We start from the raw sequence: 22889 nt of genomic DNA, 5'->3' as shown, positions 1-22889 counted from the left end.
TATAAGCTCAGTTGGTGATGTATGGGAGTGCATTTCTGCACATCCTCAACTACAGAGAATATCATCATGCTTTTTGATCACTGCTAACCTAATGGGTGAAAACATAATTTTATTTGTACTCATTAAATAATTCAAAATGGAGCCATTTTTTCATATGGCAACATGAAATTTAATCAATTTTGTTATTTGTTACATTCATCAATTCATTTCCTTTGCCCACTTAATTATCTTATTGCCAAAGTTTTTACATAGTAAGGACATGAGCCCCTTGCTATGTGTTGCAAACATCTTTCCAAGTTTGTACCTTGTTTTTTAACTTGGTGTTTGTTTGCCAGAGGATAGTTTACGTTTTTGTGTAGTCTTTTGCACCCCCCACCCCTCACCCCGTAGTTTCTGATTCCAAATCCGTCAGTTTCTGGGTTTGTCACTGGGTCTCTGAACCACAGTTTCCTGCTCTGTAAATGGAGTGATGACGCTAGTGTGGGTTTGATCAGCGCATCTGAATCTGAAGGCGTCCTGCTAAAGGGGACAGCTCTGAGCAGCAGGGAACAGCCGCGAGCGCACGGATCAGTCGGTGCCCCATTCCTCCACTATCCGCAAGCCTGAGGAACTGCGACCCCGCCTTTGCTTCCAGCTCTACGAGCTAACGTGTGTGGCTCCGCCCGTCTAGCTTCCGACCAATGGACGAGTTTCGTAAGGCGAAGGGTTCCGCCTCCAGACTTACTGACCAACAGAGGGGCTCCGTCTTGCCCGGAGCTCCGCCCCTTGTTGATCTGAGCAATGGGCGCCCTCTCTTCAGCGCAGGACCCGCCCTCGCCGCACGCCGGGCTGCGGGCCGTACAACTCGTTCCGGTAGGCGGGTCCAGCAGAGGCCGGTGTGGTCCCAGCTCCGGCGGAGGCAGGGCCGGCCCCGCAGGATTGGGGCGGACGGCAAGCGGGCGGCCAGGGCAGGGCGTCAGGTTGCGGAGCCGACGTCCGGGGGCGAGAGCAGGAACGGGATACGGGCAGACCCGGGGATATTCTGAGCAGGCGGACCCGGGCGCCGCCGGCTGAGCGGCGGCTCGCCCCCTTCCGGCCCAGGGCTGGTCGGCTGGGCCTCGGGGGCAGGGCGGGCTGCGTGCCGGTCTGGTACTGCTCTGCGGCCCGCGCTCGGCGTTCCGGGCCTCCTGGCCGCGGGCCCGCCCAGGGGCTGCAGGACTGGCCTCCAAGTGTGGACCTAACAGCGCCCTGTAGCCGTTTGAAGCGCTGACATCTGCGAAGGGCTTTGTATTGCAAACTCAGTCAGAGCGCGTCGTAGTTCCGGAAGCGCTTTGACATCCCCGAAGTAGCGCTGTGCAAACTGAAGCTCTTGGTAATCGCGGAAGCACGTTGTGGGCTCGGAACCTAATCGAAGGAAACCTTTAGTAAATCCTGGGACCTTCTGGACTTCGAAGCGGTTTGCTATCGCCGACATAGGAAGCGCTTTAGCGTCTCTGAAACCTTGAGAACTGTGATGGGCAGTGGAAAAGGGGAAAGGTCAGTGAAGTCATCCCCTGGCTGTGACCTAGTGGCCTGCCCTCCCCCAGGGGTTCCCGGGAAGGCGGGAGGCTGGAGGAAGGGGCAGCCAGCAGGGGAGGTGGTGGACTCCCGGCCGCCTGTTTACCTTGCAGGTGCCCATGGCGTCGGAGCGGCGCAAGGTCAAGTACCACTGGAGCAGCACTTCGGATCGGAGTTCCCGCAAGCGCAGCTGCCTCCGGGAGCCCAGTGATGTGGCCCCCTCCAGCCGCCCAGCTCACAGCTCTGTGTCGCGTTCAGGAGGGGCCAGCAGCCCCAAGCGCCTGAAAGCCCAGAAAGAGGACGATGTGTCCTGGGGCTCATCCCGCCACAAAAGTTCCACCTCCTCCTCGCATTCCCGCCGCAGAAGTTCCACCTCCTCCTCCTCCTCCCATTCCTCTGGCCCAGGTGCGGGTAGGGCCGCCTGCAAACGAGGCCTGATTCCGAGCTCACAGGGGTTCCTTTCGTCAGGGGGATCCCCTCTGCGCTCTGTCAGACCTTCTCTAGAAGAAATGGCTTCTCTCGAGGAAGAAGCCTGCAGCCTTAAGGTAAGTGGCCCCAATGCCTTGCAAACGGCAAAGCCCTTTCCACCTGGATTGAGATGTTGGCGGTGGAGTTTTGGTGAAAGGACGCTAAGAAAAAGATGTCTGTTAAGATCTCTGGGGTCTTCCCAGGGCACTAAGCGCAAACTGGATAGACGCCAGGGGATGGCCTGAAGTTCCGTTGAGAGGTAGTTTGCAAACTTGCCAGCACTTTGAAACTACCTTAAAATTCTTGAGGTTCTGCACGGGTGTGGGCGCAGATTCCTGGTATTGAAGTATTTCTCAGGTGCTTGTAACTGGCAATCAGTCAGTCATGGTGGAGATTCGCTGTGCCAGGTGGCTGGCGTGCCCCAGAGACATAGGTGTATGCAATTTAGTTGTTAATTTACTGAGTTGTGCCATATACCTACCTCGAGGCACAGAACCAAGAAAAAGGATTTGGTTTTTGGTGTGGCTTTTCACCTGGGTTATGTTTTCCAGCACGTTGGGCTTTTGCATGGTGGGGCAGGGTTATTTTAGAGGTTCAACATTTAGTTCCCCAGTGGGAACACACGGGAGGGTTATGAATTCATAATGTTGGGGAGCAGGAGTGCTTCACGGAGGAGGTGCATTTCACCCACTTATTTTTTTTTTTTAAAGGATTGATTAAATTTTCTCAGCACCTGCACTGTGTGTGTGAGAGAGAAAGTTGAACGTGAATTTGGAAATGTTCCGTCTCTTCCAGTCGGGTTAGAGGGAGGAGACGAGTCCTGGGTTTTGTTGCCGGCTACTGTGTGAGCGTCAGCCACCTCTTTAATTAGGTTTTGAGCAAATATTCATCGAGGTCCTAGCTTGTGCCAGGCAGTGTTTCTAGTTGCTTGTGATTTGCTTTCTAGGTTTTGGAGATACGGGCGTTTAGAGGTGGGGAGTTCTGTACGTGGAGGAGCAAAGAAAGGCAAAGTCTTAACTTGGTTAAGATGGGCTGCCCCTAAATAAAGTTATCATTAAAAAACCCGGAACCAGCCAGAAGGGAAACAGTTTGTCCTAAAGCCTTTGCTGAATGGTTTCTGATGTGGAACTGAGAAGTGAGGCTGTATTTAGCTCTGTGTCCTTGCTGGCAGGTTGTTATCCTTAGGAGAAGTGTTCCACGTGTTTTCAATGTGGCCCTCACGGTCAGAACCCTTGTGTGGGCACATTGATTTAAAAAAAAAAATTTAATGGTGAGTTGAAAGGGTTTGTCTTTGACATAAGTGTAGGTAATATGAAGTATATTAATATGACACATGTAAATGAGGTAAATATGAGGCTAGTTTGATCTTGTCATTTATCCTTGATGCAGTTTCAGTGGTTTGGGGTACAGGGTAAAACGATCAGTTGATTAAATTGAATCCAATAACCAGATCGTGAGGCGGGGAAGACTCTAGCCTAGTCTTTCAGGTGCGCTGCGTGCTGGGCTCGGGTTCTCTTGGGCCGGAACTCGAGCGTTGAGGGCGTGGCCCCTGATGGGGCGTGGTCTCATCTAATGACAGACACGCCTCTCCTCCAGGGCTCAAGGGCCTGCTTTACCACAGTCATTCTCACGGTTCCCCTTGGAGAAATGAGCAGTCTGGTCCTGTCTCAGAAGTCCTGGGGTTCTTTCCTTGGCCTGCTGTCAGTCATAAGCACTTACGTGAGGACTGTGTGTCAAGCACTCTGTTGGATGGTGGCCCCACGAGGGGGCTTCTCAGGGGCATGATGTCTGGAGGGAGGCCTGAAGAAGTCACGAGACTGCCTCAGGATATGGTTTGGTGGAATGGAGGCTGAGGAGCTAGGTAGGGGGCAGCTTGCAGTGGGGTGTTAGGAGCCAAGGGAATTTGGATTTATTCTAAGCCATTAGGGAGTTCTGTATAGAAGGAAGGCAGATTTGCGCCTTTGGAAGATCATTCATGTCAGTACACTCTGAGACTTGATAGAATTAATCCCAACTATCCTTCTCTAGCACTGCTAAGCACTCTCCCTAGAGAGGGTTTGAAAACGAGGCACAGTACTTATTTAGATGATTTGAAAATGCCTCTTTGACCTTCCCCTCTTACCTGCTTTTTTCTACAGTCATTTGCAGACATGTTGTCTAACAAGTCACCACTCACCTGCCTCTTCCCACCCCTCCACCTGCCCTTCTGCATTTGCTCTGAGGACTTGGAGACGTACACACGTAGCTTTGTGTGTCCCCCTCATCAGAGAAGTCTGTGTGCCAGGTCATGGGATATTCCGAGGAGAAGATGTTTATCTTGGTTCATTCTGGCTGCTGTAGCAAAATGCCACCGACTGAGTAGCTTATAAACCGCAGAAATTTCTCAAAAGTCTAAAGACTGGAAGTCTGAGATCAGGGTGCCAGCTTGGTGAGCACCCTCTTCTGGGTCACAGACTTCTCTTTATGTCCTCACATGACAGAAGGGGACAAGGAAGCTGTCTGGGGCCCCCTCACTAGGGTACTGATCCTGTCAGTAAGAATTAGTCACTTTCATGACCTACTCACTTCCCAAAGAACACGCAGAATAACACCACTGTGGGATCAGGTTTCAACATTTGAATTTTGTGGGGAACACCTTTAGACCATAGCTACACTGGCATTTTGGAATCGTTAGCGATTCCTGCTGGCCAGCATCATCATCTTGTGCCATATTACCTCCAGGATAATTGTGGGCAAGGTTTTCTCAGATTTTTAGAAAATTTTTTTTGGTCTGTGCTGGGTCTTTGTTGTGGCAGATGGGCTTAGTCACCCCGTGGCGCGTGGGATCTTAGTTCCAGGGCCGGGAATCTAACCCATGTCCCCTGCATTGGCAGGTGGATTCTTAACCACTGGACTCCCCAGGGAAGTCCCTCAGATTCTAACGGTAGTTGATGATTTTCGTTTACTTTATAGAGAAGGTTAAATGTCTCTATTGTGAGCACCTTCACCTACCTTATGTTTAGCCTTTAGTATGACATATCTAATTTTTTTTAATTGAAGGATAATTGCTTTACAGGCTTTTGTTGTTTTCTGTCAAATATCAACATGAATCAGCCATAGGTATACACGTGTCCCCTCCCTCTTGAACCTCCCTTCCATTTCCCTCTCAGTCCCACTCCTCTAGGTTGATACAGAGCCCGTTTGAGTTCCCTGAGTCATACAGCAAATTCCCACTAGCTGTCTATTTTACGTATGGTAGTGTACGTCTGCGCATTACTCTCTCCTCTCTCCATACATCTCACCCTCTGGCTGCCCTCCTCCCCCACCCGCCTTGTATCCATAATTCTGTTCTCTCTGTCTGTTTCTCCATTGCTGCCCTGCAGATAAATTTATCAGTACCGTCTTTGTAGATTCATTATATATTGATATATATACATTAGTATATGATGGTTACTTTTCTCTTTCTGGCTTACTTCACTCTGTATAATAGGTTCTGGGTTCATCCACCTCATCAGAACTGACTCAAATGCGTTCCTTTTTATGGCTGAGTCACATTCCATGGTGTGTGTACCAGAGCTGCTTTATCCATTCCTCTGTTGGTGGACACCTAGGTTGCTTCCATATTCTTGCTATTGTAAATAGTGTTGCAGTGAACAATGGGATACATGTGTCTTTTTAAATTTTGGTTTCCTCGGGGTATACGCCTAGGAGTGAGTTTGCTGGGTCATGTGGTGGTTTTATTCCTAGTTTTTAAAGGAATCTCCATACCGTCTTCCATAGTGGCTGTATCAGTTTACATTCCCACCAACTGTGCAAGAGCGTTCCCTTTCCTCCACACCCTGTCCAGTATTTATTGTTCGTAGACTTTTTGTGATGGCCATTCTGACCGGTGTGAGGTGATAGCTCATTGTAGTTTTGATTTGCGTTTCTCTAATAATGAGCGATGTTGAGCATCTTTTCATGTGTTTGTTAGCCATGTGTATGTCTTTGGAGAAATGTCTGTTTAGGTCTTTTTCCCACTTTTTGATCGGGTGATTTGTTTTTCTGGCATTGAGTTGTGTGAGCTGCTTCTATATTTGGGAAATTAATCCTTTGTCAGTTGTTTCATTTGCTCTTATTTTCTCCCATTCTGAGGGTTGTTTTTCACCTCGTTTATAGTTCCTTGCTGTGCAAAAACTTTTAAGTTTAATTAGGTCCCACTTGTTTATTTTTATTTCCATTACTCTAGAGGGTGGGTCGTAGAGGATCTTGCTTTGATTTACATCATCATTTATGTTCTGCCTATGTTTTCCTCTAAGAGTTGATAGTTTCTGGTCTTACATTTATTTCTTTAATTCATTTTGAGTTTATCTTTGTGTATGGGGTTAGGAAGTGTTCTAATTTCTTTCTTTTACATGTAGCTGTCCAGTTTTCCCAGCACCATTTATTGAAGAGGCTGTCTTTGCCCCACTGTATACTCTTGCCTCCTTTGTCAAAAATAAGTTACCCATAGGTGCACGGGTTTATTTCTGGGCTTTCTATCTTTTCCTTTGGTCTATATTTCTGCTTTTGTGCCAGTGCCACATTCTCTGATGACTGTATCTTTGTAGTATAATCTGAAGTCAGGAAGGTTGATTCCTCCAGCTCCATTCTTTCTCAAGACTGCTTTGGCTATTCGGGGTCTAGTGTGTTTCCATATGAATTGTGAAGTTTTTTGTTCTAGTTCTTCAAAAAATACCATTGGTAGTTTGACAGGGATCGCATTAAATCTGTAGCTTGCATTTGGTAGTATAGTCATTTTTCACAATATTGTTTCTTCCAACCTGGGAACATGAAATCTCTCTCCATCTGTTGATGACATGTCCAAATTTTTAATTCAGTTTGGGGAAGGAAGAGTGGAAGGAAAAGTTTGAACTTTATGATGTGCTGGAGAAGGAGGTTTAGTAGGTAACTCAGGTCTGACTCTTTGCGACCCCATGGACTGTAGCCCACCAGGTTCCTCTGTCCATGGGATTTCCCAGGCAAGAATACTGAAGTGGGTTGCCATTTCCTTTTCCAGAGAATCTTTCTGACCCAGGGATTGAACCCGTGTCTCTTAACGTCTCCTGCACTTACAGGTGGGTTCTGTACCATTAATGTCAGCTGGGAAGCTAAAGCTTGTCAAATGTGAATCTCAATATTTGACCTCTGTTCAGTTCAGTTCAGTCGATCAGTCATGTCTGACTCTTTGCGACCCCATGGACTGCAGCACGTCAGGCCTTCCTTTCCATCACCAATTCCGGGAGCTTGCTCAAACTCATGTGCATTGAGTCGGTGATGCCATCCAGGCATCTCATCCTCTGTCGTCCCCTTCTCCTCCTGCCTTCAATCTTTCCCAGCATCAGAGTCTTTTCCAATGAGTCAGTTCACATCAGGTGCATTCACATAATTCTCAGTCTTGTGAGGTGGGTAGTGTTATCTGTTTTATTTTATTATTTTTTTGAGAAGTAAAGCCATAGTTATGCTAAACCCTTAAGATTTTAAGCTTGTTTGTTTGTTTTTAATTGAAGTATAGTTGATGGCAGTGTTATCTTTATGTCTTACTTAACAAATGCTTAGATACCAGTGAACAAATGTTTGAGCACCTGCTATGTAGACCCTGGGACAGTGAGACTCAGAAAGGTTAAGAGACTGGACCAAGGCCACACAGCTTGTACAGGTCAGAGCTACAGTATAATCCCAGGTCAGTCTGACTTCACAGCCAGTGTTCTTGAGGCTGCTGCCCTCCTTTGAGCACCTGCTCATCCTGGCCCAGCATTAGATGGGAGGAGCAGGGAGATGAAGAGGGCGGCATCCTTCCATTGGGGGCCCTTTAAAAGGTCACGCAACCCAGACACGAGAAAGCATTGTGCATCTTGGCTCTTGAGTGATGAGACTTTCACGGGGGATCCTATCTTGTGCTTCACTCAGTGGATGTCCAGTGCTTGGGTGAGGCCGTGCTGGGGCTGGTGGTGCAGAGAATGAGACAGTTCATCACAGTGCGAGGTGTGGAGTGTGATAACAGGGGTATTTGGAGTACGAGGGGTCAGAGGAGTGAGTGACTTTAAGCATCGGGAAAGTCCTCACAGAAGAGGTGCCATTTGAGTTCTCTTGACGGACAAGGACATTTCAGGAAACAAGAACTGTGTGTGCCCAAAAAGGATTATGAAATGTTGTTCTGATGCTTGGGGTGCTGCTTATTCCAGGGCCCTCCTTTCCCCCTTCTCCAGTGCTTCCCTCATTTCCAGGACACCTGGGTGAGTGGAGAAAGGCAGGAGATGATGCTGGAAGGAAGGTTGGGGGCCAACCGGGGAGGAGAGCTTCCGGGGTCACACTCAGGAGTCAGGCAGACACAGAGTCGTTGAAGCACGTTAAGCGGCGTTGCCAGATTGTAGAACTCCTTGTGGTAGCTGTAGAGAAAGGATGGGCGGAGGCATCCTCCGTGGTACCCATCTCTGCCCATCTTTCGTGACTGCTGCTCGGAGATAGCCCCTTTCATCTCTTTCAGCTCGCTCTTCTAGTCCAGTTTCTACTGAAATTGTTAACAGTGGCTGACTGTGCTGAGGGCTGGCATGACGTCTCCACTAATGTCTCATTTGCTAAGTGCTTCGTATATGAAATCACCTTTCATAATTTCTCATTTTTTTCCTCCAGGTTGATTCCAAAGATAGCCCTCGTAGCTCCGTGGATTCTGAATTGGCAGCGGAAGCGGAGGGTCAAAATGGTACAATGGAGGAACCACACAAGGTCCAGAAAAGGCAGAGGGAGAGACTTCGAGACCAGGGCTCCGCCATGATCTACCTAAAGGCCATCCAGGGCATCCTGGGAAAGTCGATGCCAAAGAGGAAGGGAGAGGCGGCCCCACGGGCAAAACCCCACATCGCAGAGCACCCCCGCCGCGGAGAGGGACCAGCCGGGAGTGTCAGTGTGGCTGCTCCTCAGAAAGAGAAAGAGACCACCCCAGAGGTCAGAGCGGAGGAGGAGGACACTGTGCTGGAGAAGAGCAGCTTCTGTGACAGGAGGGTGGTGATAGACCCTCAGGAGACCCCCAACGAGGAGCCCCTGGGTGGCCGAAGGATGGTCACTGAAGAGTGCTCTCCACCCCTGGAGTTTCTGGATGACTCTGACTCGCATTTGAATGGCCAGAAGGTGAGTCAAGCTCAGGTCAAGCGTGGAGTTTTGAGTTTTGTTAAATGTCCTTGGTCTTTTTAGTTTGATCATAGGTATTACTCATTCAACGCAGTCCTTGACTTACCCAGGGCTTCAGGAAACAAAATGATAGTCCTCTTGTATCATGCCTTTCAGATTTATTAAGAAACCTCAATTCAGTGCTAGCTTTGTTTTATGATTTATATGTTAAGATACAGATGTTCCTGTGTAACAAAGGCCAAAATAACATTGACTTAAGCAGTTTGCCTTATAGACGATGGGTCCACGGTGTGGGGGACCTGGGTGCCTCCTGCTTGACTCTGCTGCCGCTCGGCGGTTTCCACCGTGTGGTTCGAGTGGCTGTGACCAGGCTCCGCATGTTACATTGACATTCCAGCCAGGAGGAAGGGGAGAAGAGCAAAGTACATTCCCTCCCTTTTAAGAGTTTGGCTCAGTAGTAGTCCCCATTATATCTGCTCACATCTGTTGAGAAGAATCTGGCCAACACTTGCAAGAGAATCTGGAAAATTCCAGACTGACTTCCATCTGGGAAACACTACATTCAGATAAACTTCTGTTGCTCTAGAGGAGGGAGAGGGTGACACCGAATAACACTGAAGGGAAACGAGCAGTTTTTAACATTGTTTCTGATTCGGAGGGAAAAAACACTCCTCTGTGGTACCATCTCTGCCCATGCTTCATGACTGCTGCTCGGAGGTAGCCCCTTTCATCTCTCTCTCTAGTCTGTGTTTCTAAGTAATTTCACATTGTTTATTTTTTAAAAATTTAGACATCTGTGGACTTTCTACACAGGAGACGAGAATTTACTTCTCTACACTTAGACGGTACCCACACGTGAAAATGTATCCTCTCTGCCTTCCTGTAGCTCTGATTCATAATACAATTTTTAGTCAAATTTATTTACAATTATTATGACCGTATTCATAGCTGACTGACTTAGTATACTCTGATTATATTTCCAATCTTATAAAAGTTTGTCTACTTTGAAGTTCATCTTACTTTGTTTCTTTCCTGTAGTTTTCTGTTCTTATGACTGTTTCATCTCCAAACTGCTAGTACTGTTGCAGGAAGGGGGACCCCTTCCAGGGCCAGAAACTGGGCTCTTGTCTAACCTTCGGAAATGAATTGTCCGAGGAGACACATGTGCTGACAAAGCAAGAGATTTTATTGGGAAAGAGCACCCTGGTGGAAAGCAGTAGGGTAAGGGAAGCCAGGAGAACTGCTCTGCCATGTGGCTTGCAGTCTTACGGGTTTTATGGTGATGGGATTAGTTTCCGGGTTGTCCTTAGCCAATCATTCTGACTTGGAGTCCTTCCTGGTGGTGCACGCCTTGTTCAGCCAAGATGGATGCCAGAGAGGAGGATTCTGGGAGGTGGTTGGACATATGGTGTCTCCTTTTGACCTTTCCTGAACTCTTCCTTCTCCTGGTGGCTTATTAGTTCCGTGTTCCTTACCAGGACCTCCTGTCATAAAACACCTCATGCAGATGGTTACTGTGGTGCCTGGCCAGGGTGGGCGGTTTCAGTCAGTGTGCTTCCCCTAACAGTACCATTAATTTCTTCTCAATATTGTCAAAATAAGTAGTCTGCTCTCCATGTTTCTTTTTTGAGGGTATATTCCTTTTGATTCCTTACGATTCCTTTTTTCCTCTCTCCTTTCATCTCTGCTTTCTTGATGCATAATTAAGGAGAGTGCATATGATGATAAACATGCTTTTAAAATTTTTGGCATGCTTAAATTATAAAACACTGGCTCAATTTTTTGAGTTGTCCTTTTTTAGACATCCTGTTTCATTTTGAGGTTATAATACCATCTCTTGTTTCTCTGAGAATATGAATTAAAAGTTTGTTTCAAAGTTTTCTTTCCACACTATTTTTTCAGAGTTTTCTTCTGTTTTTTTGTTTTTTTCCCCTAAATATTTTGGTGTCATCTTTTGTGTTAGGCTTTTCCTCAGATGTTTCTGGTATCTGTTCATATTTTAACGATGAAGCATTAAGCCAGTTGGAAGTCTTGGTGCCTGGGTGGGCTTATCAACTGCTGCCTATAACATCATGTGATCACCTGTAGTTTCATCCTGAAAGGCTGCTGGGGGGTGAGGGGTGGGGCCCTGGGACAAATCCTCCAGTGCTCTGCTCAGGAGCACAGGTCCAGCTGCTAGTGTTTTAGGAGTCAGGTTGAGGGCGTGGCTGGGTTCATGAGTGTCTAACATGTGATGACCCTCAGCTATGTGTCTGTTGTCCCTGGTTCTTCCACGGGCTCCTTGGCTTAACTTTTCCAAGCACGAACCTTATCTTCTGCTGGGCGGGGAAGGGGCAGACCCATCTGTGCAGGATGGGAGCAAGGATCTGGGGCTCTTAACTTCACAGATCCTCTTACTTTCATCTCCAGCCTCGCCTTCATTTTGAGAGCTCTGATACCTCCAATTCCTGGGTCTTCTGGGGGCCTATAGTATGATTCAGCATGTTTTGGGGGTTTTCTCACTGCAGGCCTAGGTTTTGGCCATCTGTGATCTGCTTATCCAGTGACTGTTCCTTTATCTGCTTTCTAGTATCTGATTATTTTTTTAGTTTGCTTTGCTCTTTTTTCTGTATGCTTTCTCTTCATAGGTTTATGCTTTTCCAAGTCCATTTCCTATAACTTTAATAAGAGGTTTTTGGCAGGAAGGACAAAACCCACATGTGCTGTATTTAATTGGAAACCCCAAGAGCAGTAGGTTTTGTAAACTACTTTTCCCGCCAACCCAGTGTATAATGCCTTTGTTTCTGTCTAATGTAGATCATTGTTTCACTGCCTGGAGTTCCCTGGTATGGGTGAACTTTCCAAACTTCTATGCCCAAACTCCCGTTTGTCAGACTGGACACTTAGATTGCCTGTTGAGGATATTTTTGGGTAGGTTAGCAGATGAGTGTTGAGATCAGACATTTTGAGTTCATATCCTGGCTCTGCTGGTGTACTGCAGTCTTGAGAAAGTCACTTAACCTCTTTGAGCCCCCGTTTCTTCCTCTATATAAAAAGGCATGATTCTTTAAATGTTATCACAGACTAATATGGGGATCAGCAGACTGTCTGTTAAGGACCAGATAGTAAATATTTTAGGTTTTTTGAGCTTTTAAGGCCTCCATTGCAACTATTCAACTCTTCTGTAATAGCATGAAAACAGCCATAGACAATATTAAAGTGAATGAGCCTGGCTATATTCCAATAAAACTTTACTTAAACCAACAGGCAGTGTATTGGATTTGGCTTGTGGGCTGAAGTTTGCTGAATGCTAAATTAATACATGAAAATACTTTGCTCAGTGCCTCGTGTATAGTAGACTCTCAATAAATGCAGCTTTAAATTTCACCATATGTACTTGAACCTTAGGCAGTCTTGAGTATAGGTAATTGTCAATTTTCCCAAAAAGGAAATCCAAAACCTTTTCCTGGCCAACTTGACTATATATAAAGTCTTTCAAGGTCTTAGATGATGTCGCCAAAGTCTGTTTATCATATGTATTCCTAGGTACATGTGCATTTTCTGAAGTCATTTTTCCCCCTACTCTGCCATTTCTCACCCCCTCATATTTGATTAGTTTTATTGAACCTTTTCACATGTTTCTCTGACATGGTCTTTGTTGTCACTGGAGTTACTTTTTGAGTCATGTAATGTGATTTCCTGAACTTCCCTGATGAGAAGAATGAGAACCTGACTCAAGAGGTCTGAGATGGAACTGCAGAATTAGTTTTTTGTTTTTAACCAGTACCCTCAGATAATAGTTTGTGAAGCAGCCAGAGGACATCCCTACCCTTCCATCTGAGTTAGCATTTTAATTGCTGTTATTTCCATTTAAAGTTTTTATTATGAGATATTCAAAATATTTATGAAAATTACCCACTTACCCATTACTCATCATCAATAAGTGCTAACTCACTGCCGATCTTGTCTTGTTTGAGCTCTATATCCCTTTTCTCTCCACAAATTATTTGGAGGAAAACTGCACCTACCATATCATTTCACCCATAAATATTTTGGTGTTTATCTCTCAAATTAGGATCTTTAGGGAAAAAACAAGCATAACTACAGTTCTAATCTCTCCCTCTGCCCTGTCCCCCCAGTCCTTAATAGGGTCAACTATCCAGTCAGTCTGGAGAAGGAAATGGCAGCCCACTCCATTATTCTTGCCTAGAGAATCCCATGGACACAGGAGCCTGGTGGGCTACAGTCCATGGGCTCGCAGAGAGTCAGGCACGACTGAGCAACTGAGCACACATATCCAGTCAGTGATTAAACTTCCCTATTTCATGATTGTTTCAGTTTGTTTGAAGCAGGATGTAAGAGTCATCTGTGTCATTTTCTAAAGTGTTAAATCTCTTAGTCTCTGTAGATTCCTCCTCCCCTTTCCATTCCATGTTATTTGTTGTTACATATATTAAACAAAAAAAGATGTCATTTGACTTGTAGAATTTCCTGTAGCTGAGATCTCATTGATACGATGTAGCACTTTTTGGTCTGTATTATTCTGTCCCTGGAAATTCTATACCACATTACAAGTAGCTGTTCCCTTTGCAAATCCCTTTGCATTTGTTCAGTCTTGGGAGGTAAATTTTGGGGCATCCTACAGTGTAACCATGTCTAATTATTCTTTCAGTTAGTATTTTAGGAAATATATTTCCAGGGTTTAAAACTAAAAAATGTATTTAGTGAAAAGTAGCTTTCCAACTGGCCCTGTGTTGCCCTATTCCTCCTCCTACATATTTTATGTTTTTTAAGTTTCCAGTGTAATTTTATACGTAACCACTTAGCTTATTGCTTTTTAAAAAGTTATCTTTATAAAAAACTAAAAACTATCTTTAAAACCTTTGTTTAAAATGATATCTAGCAGAGAATTGTGAGGTCATACCCCCAGAAATAATTACTAAATCTGTTACCTTTTTTTGCTTCCCATCTCCCTTTAAAAAAAAAACGAGTTTAAGGAACCTCTTTAAATAAATACTCAAATTAGCTTGACTGAGTTTTGTTTAGGGTCATTTATCTTCTTCAAATAAAAGAGTGTATCTTGTCTACAAGAGACTTTGTGAGCACTTAAATATGAAATGAACCCTCAGAAAAGGGAAGTATCATTTTGAGGAGAAACCCTTACCTTCCATTTGGACATTTTTTATAATTTTAATCAGATTAACTTTTGTTGTTGGGGGAAGAGGAAATAGTGAAATATATTTTGAAGAGCTAGATTGCAAAGGTGTTAATTATCTGTTAGTGTATGTGAGAGGTATTTTATTGATGTGCTTACATGTGAACATGTCCAGCAGCTGGTGCTTGGCACCTACCTGTGACCTCTAGGATGTGGTTGTGGGTGCTCAGAAGTCATACGGTAGTCGACCTCCCCCAGAGGAGCAAGACTGGTTTGACCTAGTCCTGGAAGCTGCAGTCCCTTCCGGCTCTATCAGTTACCATACAAGTTGGCCCAGGTTCAAGGGGAGGGGTCACAGACCCCACTTTCAATGGAGAGTAACATCAAAGAATTTGCAGGCACAGCCTCCAAGGACTCCAACTGCATGGTGGTATATTTTGAATGCGCAACAGACCTGTTGTTAGTGATGAGATGCTGGGCAGTGCTTTTCTCTAACAACTGCACCCCCCATACCCTGTATGTCCTAGAGAGTAGTTTTTTTTCCCAAGAGGGGTTCTTCAGAAAGGGGATGCAGGCACAGCCTCCCTTCCAGGGAGGGCACATGACACCATGATCCCAAGTTTATTCCGTGGTAACCTGGCTCACTTTCTGCGAAGTAATCAGGAAGCCAGATGACAAAGTGCACTAAGGAGTCAATGCCGTGCCATCTCCGTGGCCTGAGAGTGGCCAGGGCCTCTATTTGGCTGGTGGCCGAGCATGGGAGGCTGTCCTCACACAGGTCAAAGGCAAACCTTCTGTCTCTTTCCTCCTCTGCAGCCTAAGGACCGGGAGGTGGTGATGGAGCGCACCTCTTCAGGAAGTGACTGGTCCGACGTGGATGAGATTTCCACAGCCAGGTTCTCTCAGGAGGAGCCCGTCCCCCTAAAACCCTCCACAGTTCCAGAGGCTTCTGCCTTCCCCACGGACTACGTCATGTACCCAGCTCACCTGTACAGCAGTCCCTGGTGTGACTATGCCAGCTACTGGGCCAGCGGTCCCAAGACCCCCAGGTACCCGTCCGTGGGCAGTGGCAGCAGCGACACGACGCAGGCGGGCAGGAGCTGCCAGGGCTCTTCCCCCGCCTCGACGGTGAGCCCCTCGCTCACCTCCAGGGAGCCTGAGGCTGCCAAGGAAGGCAGATCCCGGAAGTCTCGTTCATCTCGTTTCTCCAGAAGCTCAGAGGGACACGTGAAGGAGAAAAGAACATTCCAGGAGGACGTGCTGGCCCGTCCTGCTGAGGAACCTGCGTCTAGTTCCCTGCCCAGGAGCCGTCGGGAGTCCAGGCTGGAGGGTTTCATCGACACCCACTGTCACTTGGACATGCTGTATTCCAAGCTGTCATTCAAAGGGACCTTCAGCAAGTTCAGGAAGATTTACAGCAGCTCCTTCCCTAGGGAGTTTCAGGGCTGCATCTCTGACTTCTGCGATCCTCGCACCCTGACTGATGGCCTCTGGGAGGACCTGTTGCAGGAGGATCTGGTGTGGGGTGCCTTTGGCTGTCACCCGCATTTTGCACGTTACTACAGTGAGAGTCAAGAAAGGAATCTTCTGCAGGCCTTGAGGCACCCCAAGGCCGTGGCATTCGGGGAGATGGGCTTGGATTATTCTCACAAGTGCACCACGCCTGTCCCAGAGCAGCACAAGGTAACGTCGTCCTTCGTTTGCTCACAGTGTTCCTCTCTTAGTGGTTACATAAGCGTTTCTCCACTTTGGGAACTAAAGAATTCAGAATCTCTAAAAACATGATTGCTCTTATCCAGACCCCCTCTCCCCAACCCCAGATGTCATTGGTCAAATGCTTCGCAAGCTGTTGCCTTCCTTTCGGTTGTATTACGAAAGAAGAGGGTAGGGGCTGAATGACCTTTACAGCTAATGATACAAATGTCAAAGCTTCCATTCCTTCTTGGGAAGCAACACATTTTGTTTGTTTAATTAAACAATATGTTTTTCTTCTGATTTTAAAGTTAGTGTGCCCATTGCAGAATATTTTGCAAAACACACAAATGAGCAAAGAGAATCATTTCCCAATCCAGGAGAGAGTGACCATGACTTCTCCCTTGTAGTGAGCTTCATTTCCTCTTGTTCTTTTTCTGCTGGCTCCTGAGGAGGACACATGCTCCACTGCAGCCACTGTTCCTGTCCCCTAACAATTCTTTCTTCTTAATAGTTTTTAAAATTCAGATGTGTTTTGGAATTCATATTTTTATTGTCGCTATCCCTTGGAGAGTTGCATGGAACAGTTGGTGGCATGTCTTATGAGTACCTGTCAAAGAATCAAGGAAACGAGTGCTGTATGTACGTGTCTTTTAAAAAAGAATTTAGGAGATTAATAGAAAGTAGTAGTTTGAATGTTTTTTCCACCGTGAAAATGTTCCCGCTTCATTAAATATTCTTTGAAAAATATGCTTTTTTAACAGCCATGTAATGTTCCACCCCAAGTCTATAGTAGTTTGATTATGCAAATAGTAGCTTTTTAGAAGCAAAAATTAAGTGTTGAAATTAGAATCTCTTGCAGCCTTCTGCCTCTGGAGGAGTTCAAAGAGGGTATATATGTTAAAGAGGGCTCCAGTGGGCTGTCGGTACTGGGATTAGCTCATCGTTAAAGTCCTTGAAAGCATTCCATGTTGTTGGTTTCCTGGCTCACTTCCTTTAGTTGAAAACACAGGTTAAACCTGAGTTATGTCAGAATTGGTATTGGTTCTTTGCCGCTATCTTGAGACAAGGTAGTGCGAGCGCTGGACTTGAACATGTCATTCTCGAGTGAGTCACCTGACTCAAAGCATCTTCTAATTTGATGTTAAAAATTCCAACGTGAATTATATTCCATGATTGGAAAAAACTACTCATGGAAATATTAAGAGCGTTGTTTTTTTTTAATGTATCTGTAGGTACTCACCTAGCAGATGTGATTTTGGTTAAGAAAGCAAGTTGCAGGATATAGCTTTAGTATTTATTCTTTCCACACATAATTGGGCACCTCTGAGAGTCAGGCATCATGCAGATACATCCATGGCAACTTTTCACGGAGGAAAAGGTGTGCAAGGTGACGGGCTCCCTCTTGGGAGTGGGAGTAGGGGCAGGGGCGGTGAAGGAGAGCACACTTATCTTGGAGTGCTGCTTCTGAGCCCTGCCCCGCCCCTGGAGCCCCAAATAAGCCTTGCCTAGTGGTTGCTCCATGCAGAGCCTGGGTTCTGGTTTGAATCCGGGTGCTCCAGCTAATCAGCTGCAAGTTATCTGGCCTCATTTGGAGCCTCCGTTTCTTTACATGATGGGCTGAGCACCCTATCTTAGGGTGTTTTTGAGGATTACAGGTTATAATACACCTAAATACTACTACTATCTAGTAAGCAGTCAGTAAATGTTAGCTATTATTATGCATTATAGAGCTTAAAAACAAAGAATGGGAGATGGTGGGGGTTGCCCACTGGACTGGCTGCTCTGGAGGTAACAGACATCCAGAATGGCCCTCACCCACAGGTCTTGTCGCTACCTTCTCCCAGGTGTTTGAGAGGCAGCTACAGCTGGCCGTGTCTCTGAGGAAGCCCTTGGTGATCCACTGCCGGGAAGCTGATGAAGATCTGCTGAAAATCATGAAAAAACTTGTGCCTCCAGACTACAAGATTCACAGGTGAGAGCCTGGAACTTCAGCGGGCAAAGGAAGTGAACATGTCCCTCTGTCTAGGATGTTACTGGGAAAAACAAATGCAGTGAGAAAAGAGCATTGATAATGTTAGGTCTTTTCGTAGAATCTTTTCAAAAGATTAGCTATCATTTTGACCCATATGAAATTTCTGATACTTGACCACTTTTTACGTAAAAAATGACAGCTTCATATGGTTTGAGCTAATACCCTGAATCGCTGTGACCCCCATCCCATGAAGCAGGTTGTAACGGAGGCTCAGTTCTCAGAAATGAGAGCTGTTGATCTGCGGGGAGCTGCTGTGGGTCCAGTGACTGAGCACACCATTCCAGGGCACCAGAAAAGAAACTTTCTCTCCTCCTTGCAGTTTGAAAGCTCATCCCTCCCCACTCCTCCCTACCCCACCTTAAAGTCCAGGAGGTATCTTCTGTAAATGGTATCTAGGGGTTCTTTAGTTGGGTAAACTCACTAGCCTCCTGCCGTGTGCCCGTTCTGGGCATGGGCTTGGCTTGAGGGGGCCCTGGAGGAGCTGTGAGAGACGGTCCGCTGGTGACTCCCCAGAGGGTGTGGGGCTGAGCTGGGCACAGGGAGCCAGAGCACGGGCCCTTAGCTGCCTCTGGCTACAAGGGGCCAGGAGGTGATGCCCAGCTGGCTCTTTCAAGATGGGTGAGATGGGTTAACTGAAGAAACAGAGTCTAGATCCCAAGCCCGGTTCTGACAGGTGACTGAAGAGGGCGGGGCTGTCAGGCCTCTAGACCACCGCCTTCCAGGCACCCAGGCAAAGAGTGACGCCTCTGAGTGGAGCGGCCGCCAGAGATGAGACGAGGCACAGTCACTCGGCCCTTCTGGGCTGGTGTATATGGTACTAAGAACATGGACAGGTGTCAGGCTAAGAGAAGAAAAATTCACCCGTAGGCCCCTTCCGGTGTACTCGATGACATGGACGTAACTTCTGCCCATAGTATCGTGATCCGGAGGGGCTGCGGTTGTCAGTTTTGCTTCTGACTGTGTCGACTGTGAGTCCTTCCCTCGGATGCAGTCTTTGCATTTTTGAGAATTTGTCCAGCAACATTAACTCAGAAGAGGTGAAATGTCTAGAGGGAGCTGGGGCTTCGGCAGAGTGGGTAACGAGAGAATCCTGATGTGGGATTCTCCTCCTCGCAGGCACTGCTTCACCGGCAGCTACCCGGTCATCGAGCCCCTGCTGGACCACTTTCCCAACATGTCCGTGGGCTTCACAGCCGTCTTGACCTACTCCTCCGCCTGGGAGGCCCGGGAAGCTCTGAAACAGATCCCGCTGGAGAGGATCATCGTAGAGACGGATGCTCCCTATTTCCTGCCTCGACAGGTAGGGCCGTCTTCAAGCTAAGTTGAGGCGCTGAGGAGAGAGGGTGGGCGGTGGGCGGTCACCCGCGCAAGGCTGGCAGGACCAGAGCGCCCAGTACCTTTCCAGGTCCCGCCCTTGGCTGTGTAGATGTCTCCTCTCTGTTGCTTTGCAGAACCAAAGTCTAGGGGGCTGAGAAGCTGAAGGGTAACCACTCTCTTCCAGGCAGTGCAAAGCCCTACCCTGTAGAGGGTTGTCCAAGGAAGCGTGGGACCCTGCTCACCCAGAGCCCCCCTGACTGGGACTCTCCCTGCACCTGCAGGTAAAGGGGTCTCTACACAGCTCCAGAGGCCCTGCTCGGGAAGGGCCGGGGGGGACACGCGCCTGACGGCTGTGCACAGAAAGCACAGCGATGTCCTGAATGCTTGGTGTCTTCCAGGTTCCCAAGAGCCTTTGCCAGTACGCCCACCCGGGCCTGGCCTTGCACACGGTTCGAGAGATCGCCAGGGTCAAAGACCTGCCGCTCGCCAGCACCTTGGCCACCCTGCGTGAGAACACCCGCCGCCTCTACAGTCTTTAAGCGGGGAGGGTGCCACCAGGAGTCTCCTCGGAAAGGTGGGGAAAATCACATTACATGTGTAGTTTTGCAAAACCAAGACAAAAAATGACTTGGTCTCTATGAATGTGGAGCAGGTAAACATGGGGTGAGCAATGAGCCTGGTCTGTCTTGAGTGAACTTGAGTTTGTGTGCTAACTCAGTGGTGTCCGACTCTTTTGCAATTCCTTTGGAGCCCTCCAGGCTCCTCTGTCCATGGGATTCTCCAGGCAAGAATACTAGAGTGGGTTGCCTTCTCCAGGGGATCTTCCTAACCCATGGATCGAACCTGCATCTCCTGGGTTGGCAGGCAGATTCTTTACTGCTGAGCCACCAGGGACGCCCCTGAAGTTGAGTTTAACCTTCATCCTTTTCTCTTCCCCACACCCTGCAGGATGACCAGCGGCCTGACAGGAGAAAGGCCGCGTGAGCTCTGCCTGTGGGTCCCCACTCGAGGATGTTGGAGAGCCAGCTGGGACAGAGGAAACCTGGACAGGGTGTTTCCTGAGACCTCCTCGGAGGCCTGTGCTTCCGGCTGGGGAGGGTGGGATGGGGTGCAGTGGGTGGGCGAGGGGCTTGGGCTGGCCTCCCGGCCGTGGTGCTCCAGGGTGACCTGGGCAGAAGGGGAGGGTGTAAGGGCGCAGCAAACTCACCTACTCCGAGCTTGTCTCTGTGGCTTAGGCGCAAGCAGTCTGTGTGTGAAGTCACACTGCTCCTCGTTTAGTGCGCGTGAGCCAGTGGTGTGGTTCCTGGTTCTCCACTCTAAACACAAATCCTGAGTGGGAAATCTCTGGGGGACGTTGGCCAGAGACCTGTCTTGGAGGCTGACGCTCCTGTGGCCGGTGAAGGAGCCCCTCGCTCCCCTGGATAACCTTCAGTCTGGCCCGCACCGTCGCCAGTGTCATTTCTGCGTCAGCACTGGCTGAAGGACCTCAGCTGTGGTCTCACTGGTTCCACTGCTGTTGACACAGAGAGGACCGGGGGGCGTCCACTGTCCAGGGCAAGTCCTGGCTGAGGGAACCCTGGATTGATTGGAGGACCTGAGGAGGAAGCCTGTTTGAGGACAAGGACCCCAGGGAAGGTGTTCTTCCCCCTCAGTTATGTTGAACTAACCGCTAAGGGTCCAGTCTGCCGCAGAAACTGTTAGCCTGCCCTCAGGGCTCTGAGCCCTGCTGGCCTCCACTTTGCCCCCTGCTCCTGCAGCATTGGACCAAAAATACTCCTTCTGTTCCATCTCTCGTAATGGCCCCTTGTGCGCCCCACCCAGGTCGAGAGGTAAACCAGTTTAATTCTCCAAAGCTCTGCTGGCGCCGCCCAGCCCTGTCCATTGCCTATGCAGAACAAGAGGCCCGGTGTCCATGAATCTCCCATTTCCCGGCCTGGGGCTCTCCCTCACCTTGGCCTCCACTGTGTTCTTTCTCCATGGTGGAAGTCAGAGCCCCTCCTCGGACTCTGAGCAGCCAGGCCGTCTCAAATTCTGAGCTGTGCTCTGCGCCCTGCTGGTGCCTTGTGAAAGTATGTTCCATACAGACCCTGGAAGGTTATGACAGTCAAAGGTTAAGAGTGAGGACGCTCTGGCGCTTGGCACAAAAGGATCCTTACTTCCAACTTCCTCAGTGAGACAGGCCACCCTGAGTCCTTTGTCTCTTGGAGACCAGGAGCCGAAACCGTAAGATCATCACTTGCGCTGGACCCCTCTAGGTGTTTGCGGAAGGTGCTTTGGAACCTCGTGAGCTGCAAGGAAAAGGACTTGGCGTTTCGTGTGTGGTATTTCCTCCTTGCCCGGGGACCTAAGTTGCTGGCCTGGGAAGTGGGCCTTGATTCACTGTCCACCTTCCATGGATCAGCTGTGCATCATCTGTGCCTCAGATCTGGGGAGTCCAGAGCCTTGTTCTCCTGCTTGGAAGATTTGGAGGACTAAGTGTTTCAGAGTGCTTCATTGTTCCCCAAATGAACTGCCGCTTAGCCGTCTCCTTCACAACAAGGCCTGGAAATCACGACACCAACGAGGGAAACCAGCCGGGCCCGCGTGCAATGATTAAAAGTGACAACTCAGTGGATGTCTCAGAGCCATCGCAGTCTCCCTGCCAAGGTGAAGCACCAGGTGCTATCTACTTTTATCTCCAGGATTAAGGATTTTCATTTCTGTTACACAGTGAAATGCGACCTGTGGCAAGCGGGATGGGGGTGAAGGGGGGTGAAAGCCAGTTGGCACTGTGTTTCATTTACAGATTTTAGATGGCCAACTGGATTGTTTCTGCTGTGTTGCTGGCATGCCTCTGTATCTCTGCCCCCTCGTCCCCTTTGGCCATCTCTTTCTGAAAATAAAGTGATGGATCTTCAGCCCATGGTCTCCATGTGTGTTTGTATTTCTCAGTGTTAGCAGTGGTTTGGTTGTTTCCTACCTTTGTACCCTAAGGATCCAGAGGTCTGGAGACCTTCTCGAATATGTGCTTCAGCAGAATTCAGCTGGAAGTAAGCAGCTTGGGTACCTTCTCCAGATCTCTGCTGCCTCTAAGCACTTACTCTCATTTTACGGCCCAGGAACACCCAGATACACTTCTGCTTCTTAGCCTTGAAAAATAGACACGTTCTTTGTTCTGACCAATGAAACAGGAGGGAAAAAATGGAAGAAAGAAGGGTGTTGTTGATGGCTCCGTTGCACTGTGGGCTCTGGACTGTGAACTCTGGTGCCTCTGGGCAAACTCTGGACGCAGTGAAACAGAACTTCCTCCTGTCTTACGGTATCCTTGGACAGAAGTGCTCAAGCCAAAAGTAAGCCTGTCCAAAGGGAGGCTCTGTTCCAAGAACAGTTGATGAATTTGGAATCTGTTAATGCCTCATCTGGGACGCACAGTCATTGGTTTGTGTATTTCCAGCACATTCCTCAGTCTCAGCTCCGTCCCAGCTGAGTGCACGGCAGCTGTGTCTGCCTGACACAGAGATAGTCTCTGCGGCTGGAAATCTGCTCTCAGCTTTCCTGGTGTTTTCCACCTTTCCCTGTGTATTAAGCTTGGGACCAGTAGTA

General features: G+C 48.0%; 1 protein-coding gene across 3 annotated transcripts; it reads left to right on the top strand.

Annotated features, from left to right (window-relative positions):
• The first annotated feature begins 1276 nt into the window (after positions 1-1276).
• Positions 1277-22204, top strand: TATDN2 (TatD DNase domain containing 2). Of its 3 annotated transcripts, XR_015151027.1 has the most exons (9): positions 1277-1515; positions 1650-2081; positions 8635-9129; positions 15080-15946; positions 17803-17930; positions 19107-19290; positions 19492-19588; positions 19706-19881; positions 20256-22204. XR_015151027.1 is itself a non-coding variant. In XM_086366365.1 (8 exons), exons 2-7 carry the CDS (start codon positions 1656-1658, stop codon positions 19844-19846), a joined length of 2241 nt encoding a protein of 746 aa, XP_086222491.1. In that variant the 5' UTR covers positions 1277-1515; positions 1650-1655; the 3' UTR covers positions 19847-19881; positions 20256-22204. The 3 variants fall into 3 exon arrangements, 2 of the variants coding, with proteins under 2 accessions (XP_086222491.1, XP_086222492.1); XM_086366365.1 differs by lacking the exon at positions 19492-19588; XM_086366366.1 differs by lacking the exons at positions 1277-1515; positions 1650-2081; positions 19492-19588 and adding an exon at positions 7059-7079.
• Positions 22205-22889: the final 685 nt, after the last annotated feature.

The sequence above is a fragment of the Bos grunniens genome, chromosome 22, assembly GCF_055505025.1.
Source record: "Bos grunniens cultivar Pamir isolate PY7600 chromosome 22, Bosgru_T2T1.0, whole genome shotgun sequence".
NCBI classification, from domain to species: Eukaryota; Metazoa; Chordata; class Mammalia; order Artiodactyla; family Bovidae; genus Bos; species Bos grunniens.
Note: the sequence above shows the minus strand (reverse complement) of the source record. Positions and strands in the feature narration are given on the sequence as shown.

Bases quoted from the DNA above. Each gene is read 5' to 3' on its own strand.
- TATDN2 (XM_086366365.1), top strand. From the start codon at position 1,656: ATGGCGTCGGAGCGGCGCAAGGTCAAGTACCACTGGAGCAGCACTTCG. The intron at 17,931-19,106 runs GTGAGAGCCTGG...TCCTCCTCGCAG, and splicing joins CCAGACTACAAGATTCACAG to GCACTGCTTCACCGGCAGCT. The intron at 19,291-19,705 runs GTAGGGCCGTCT...GGTGTCTTCCAG, and splicing joins CCTATTTCCTGCCTCGACAG to GTTCCCAAGAGCCTTTGCCA.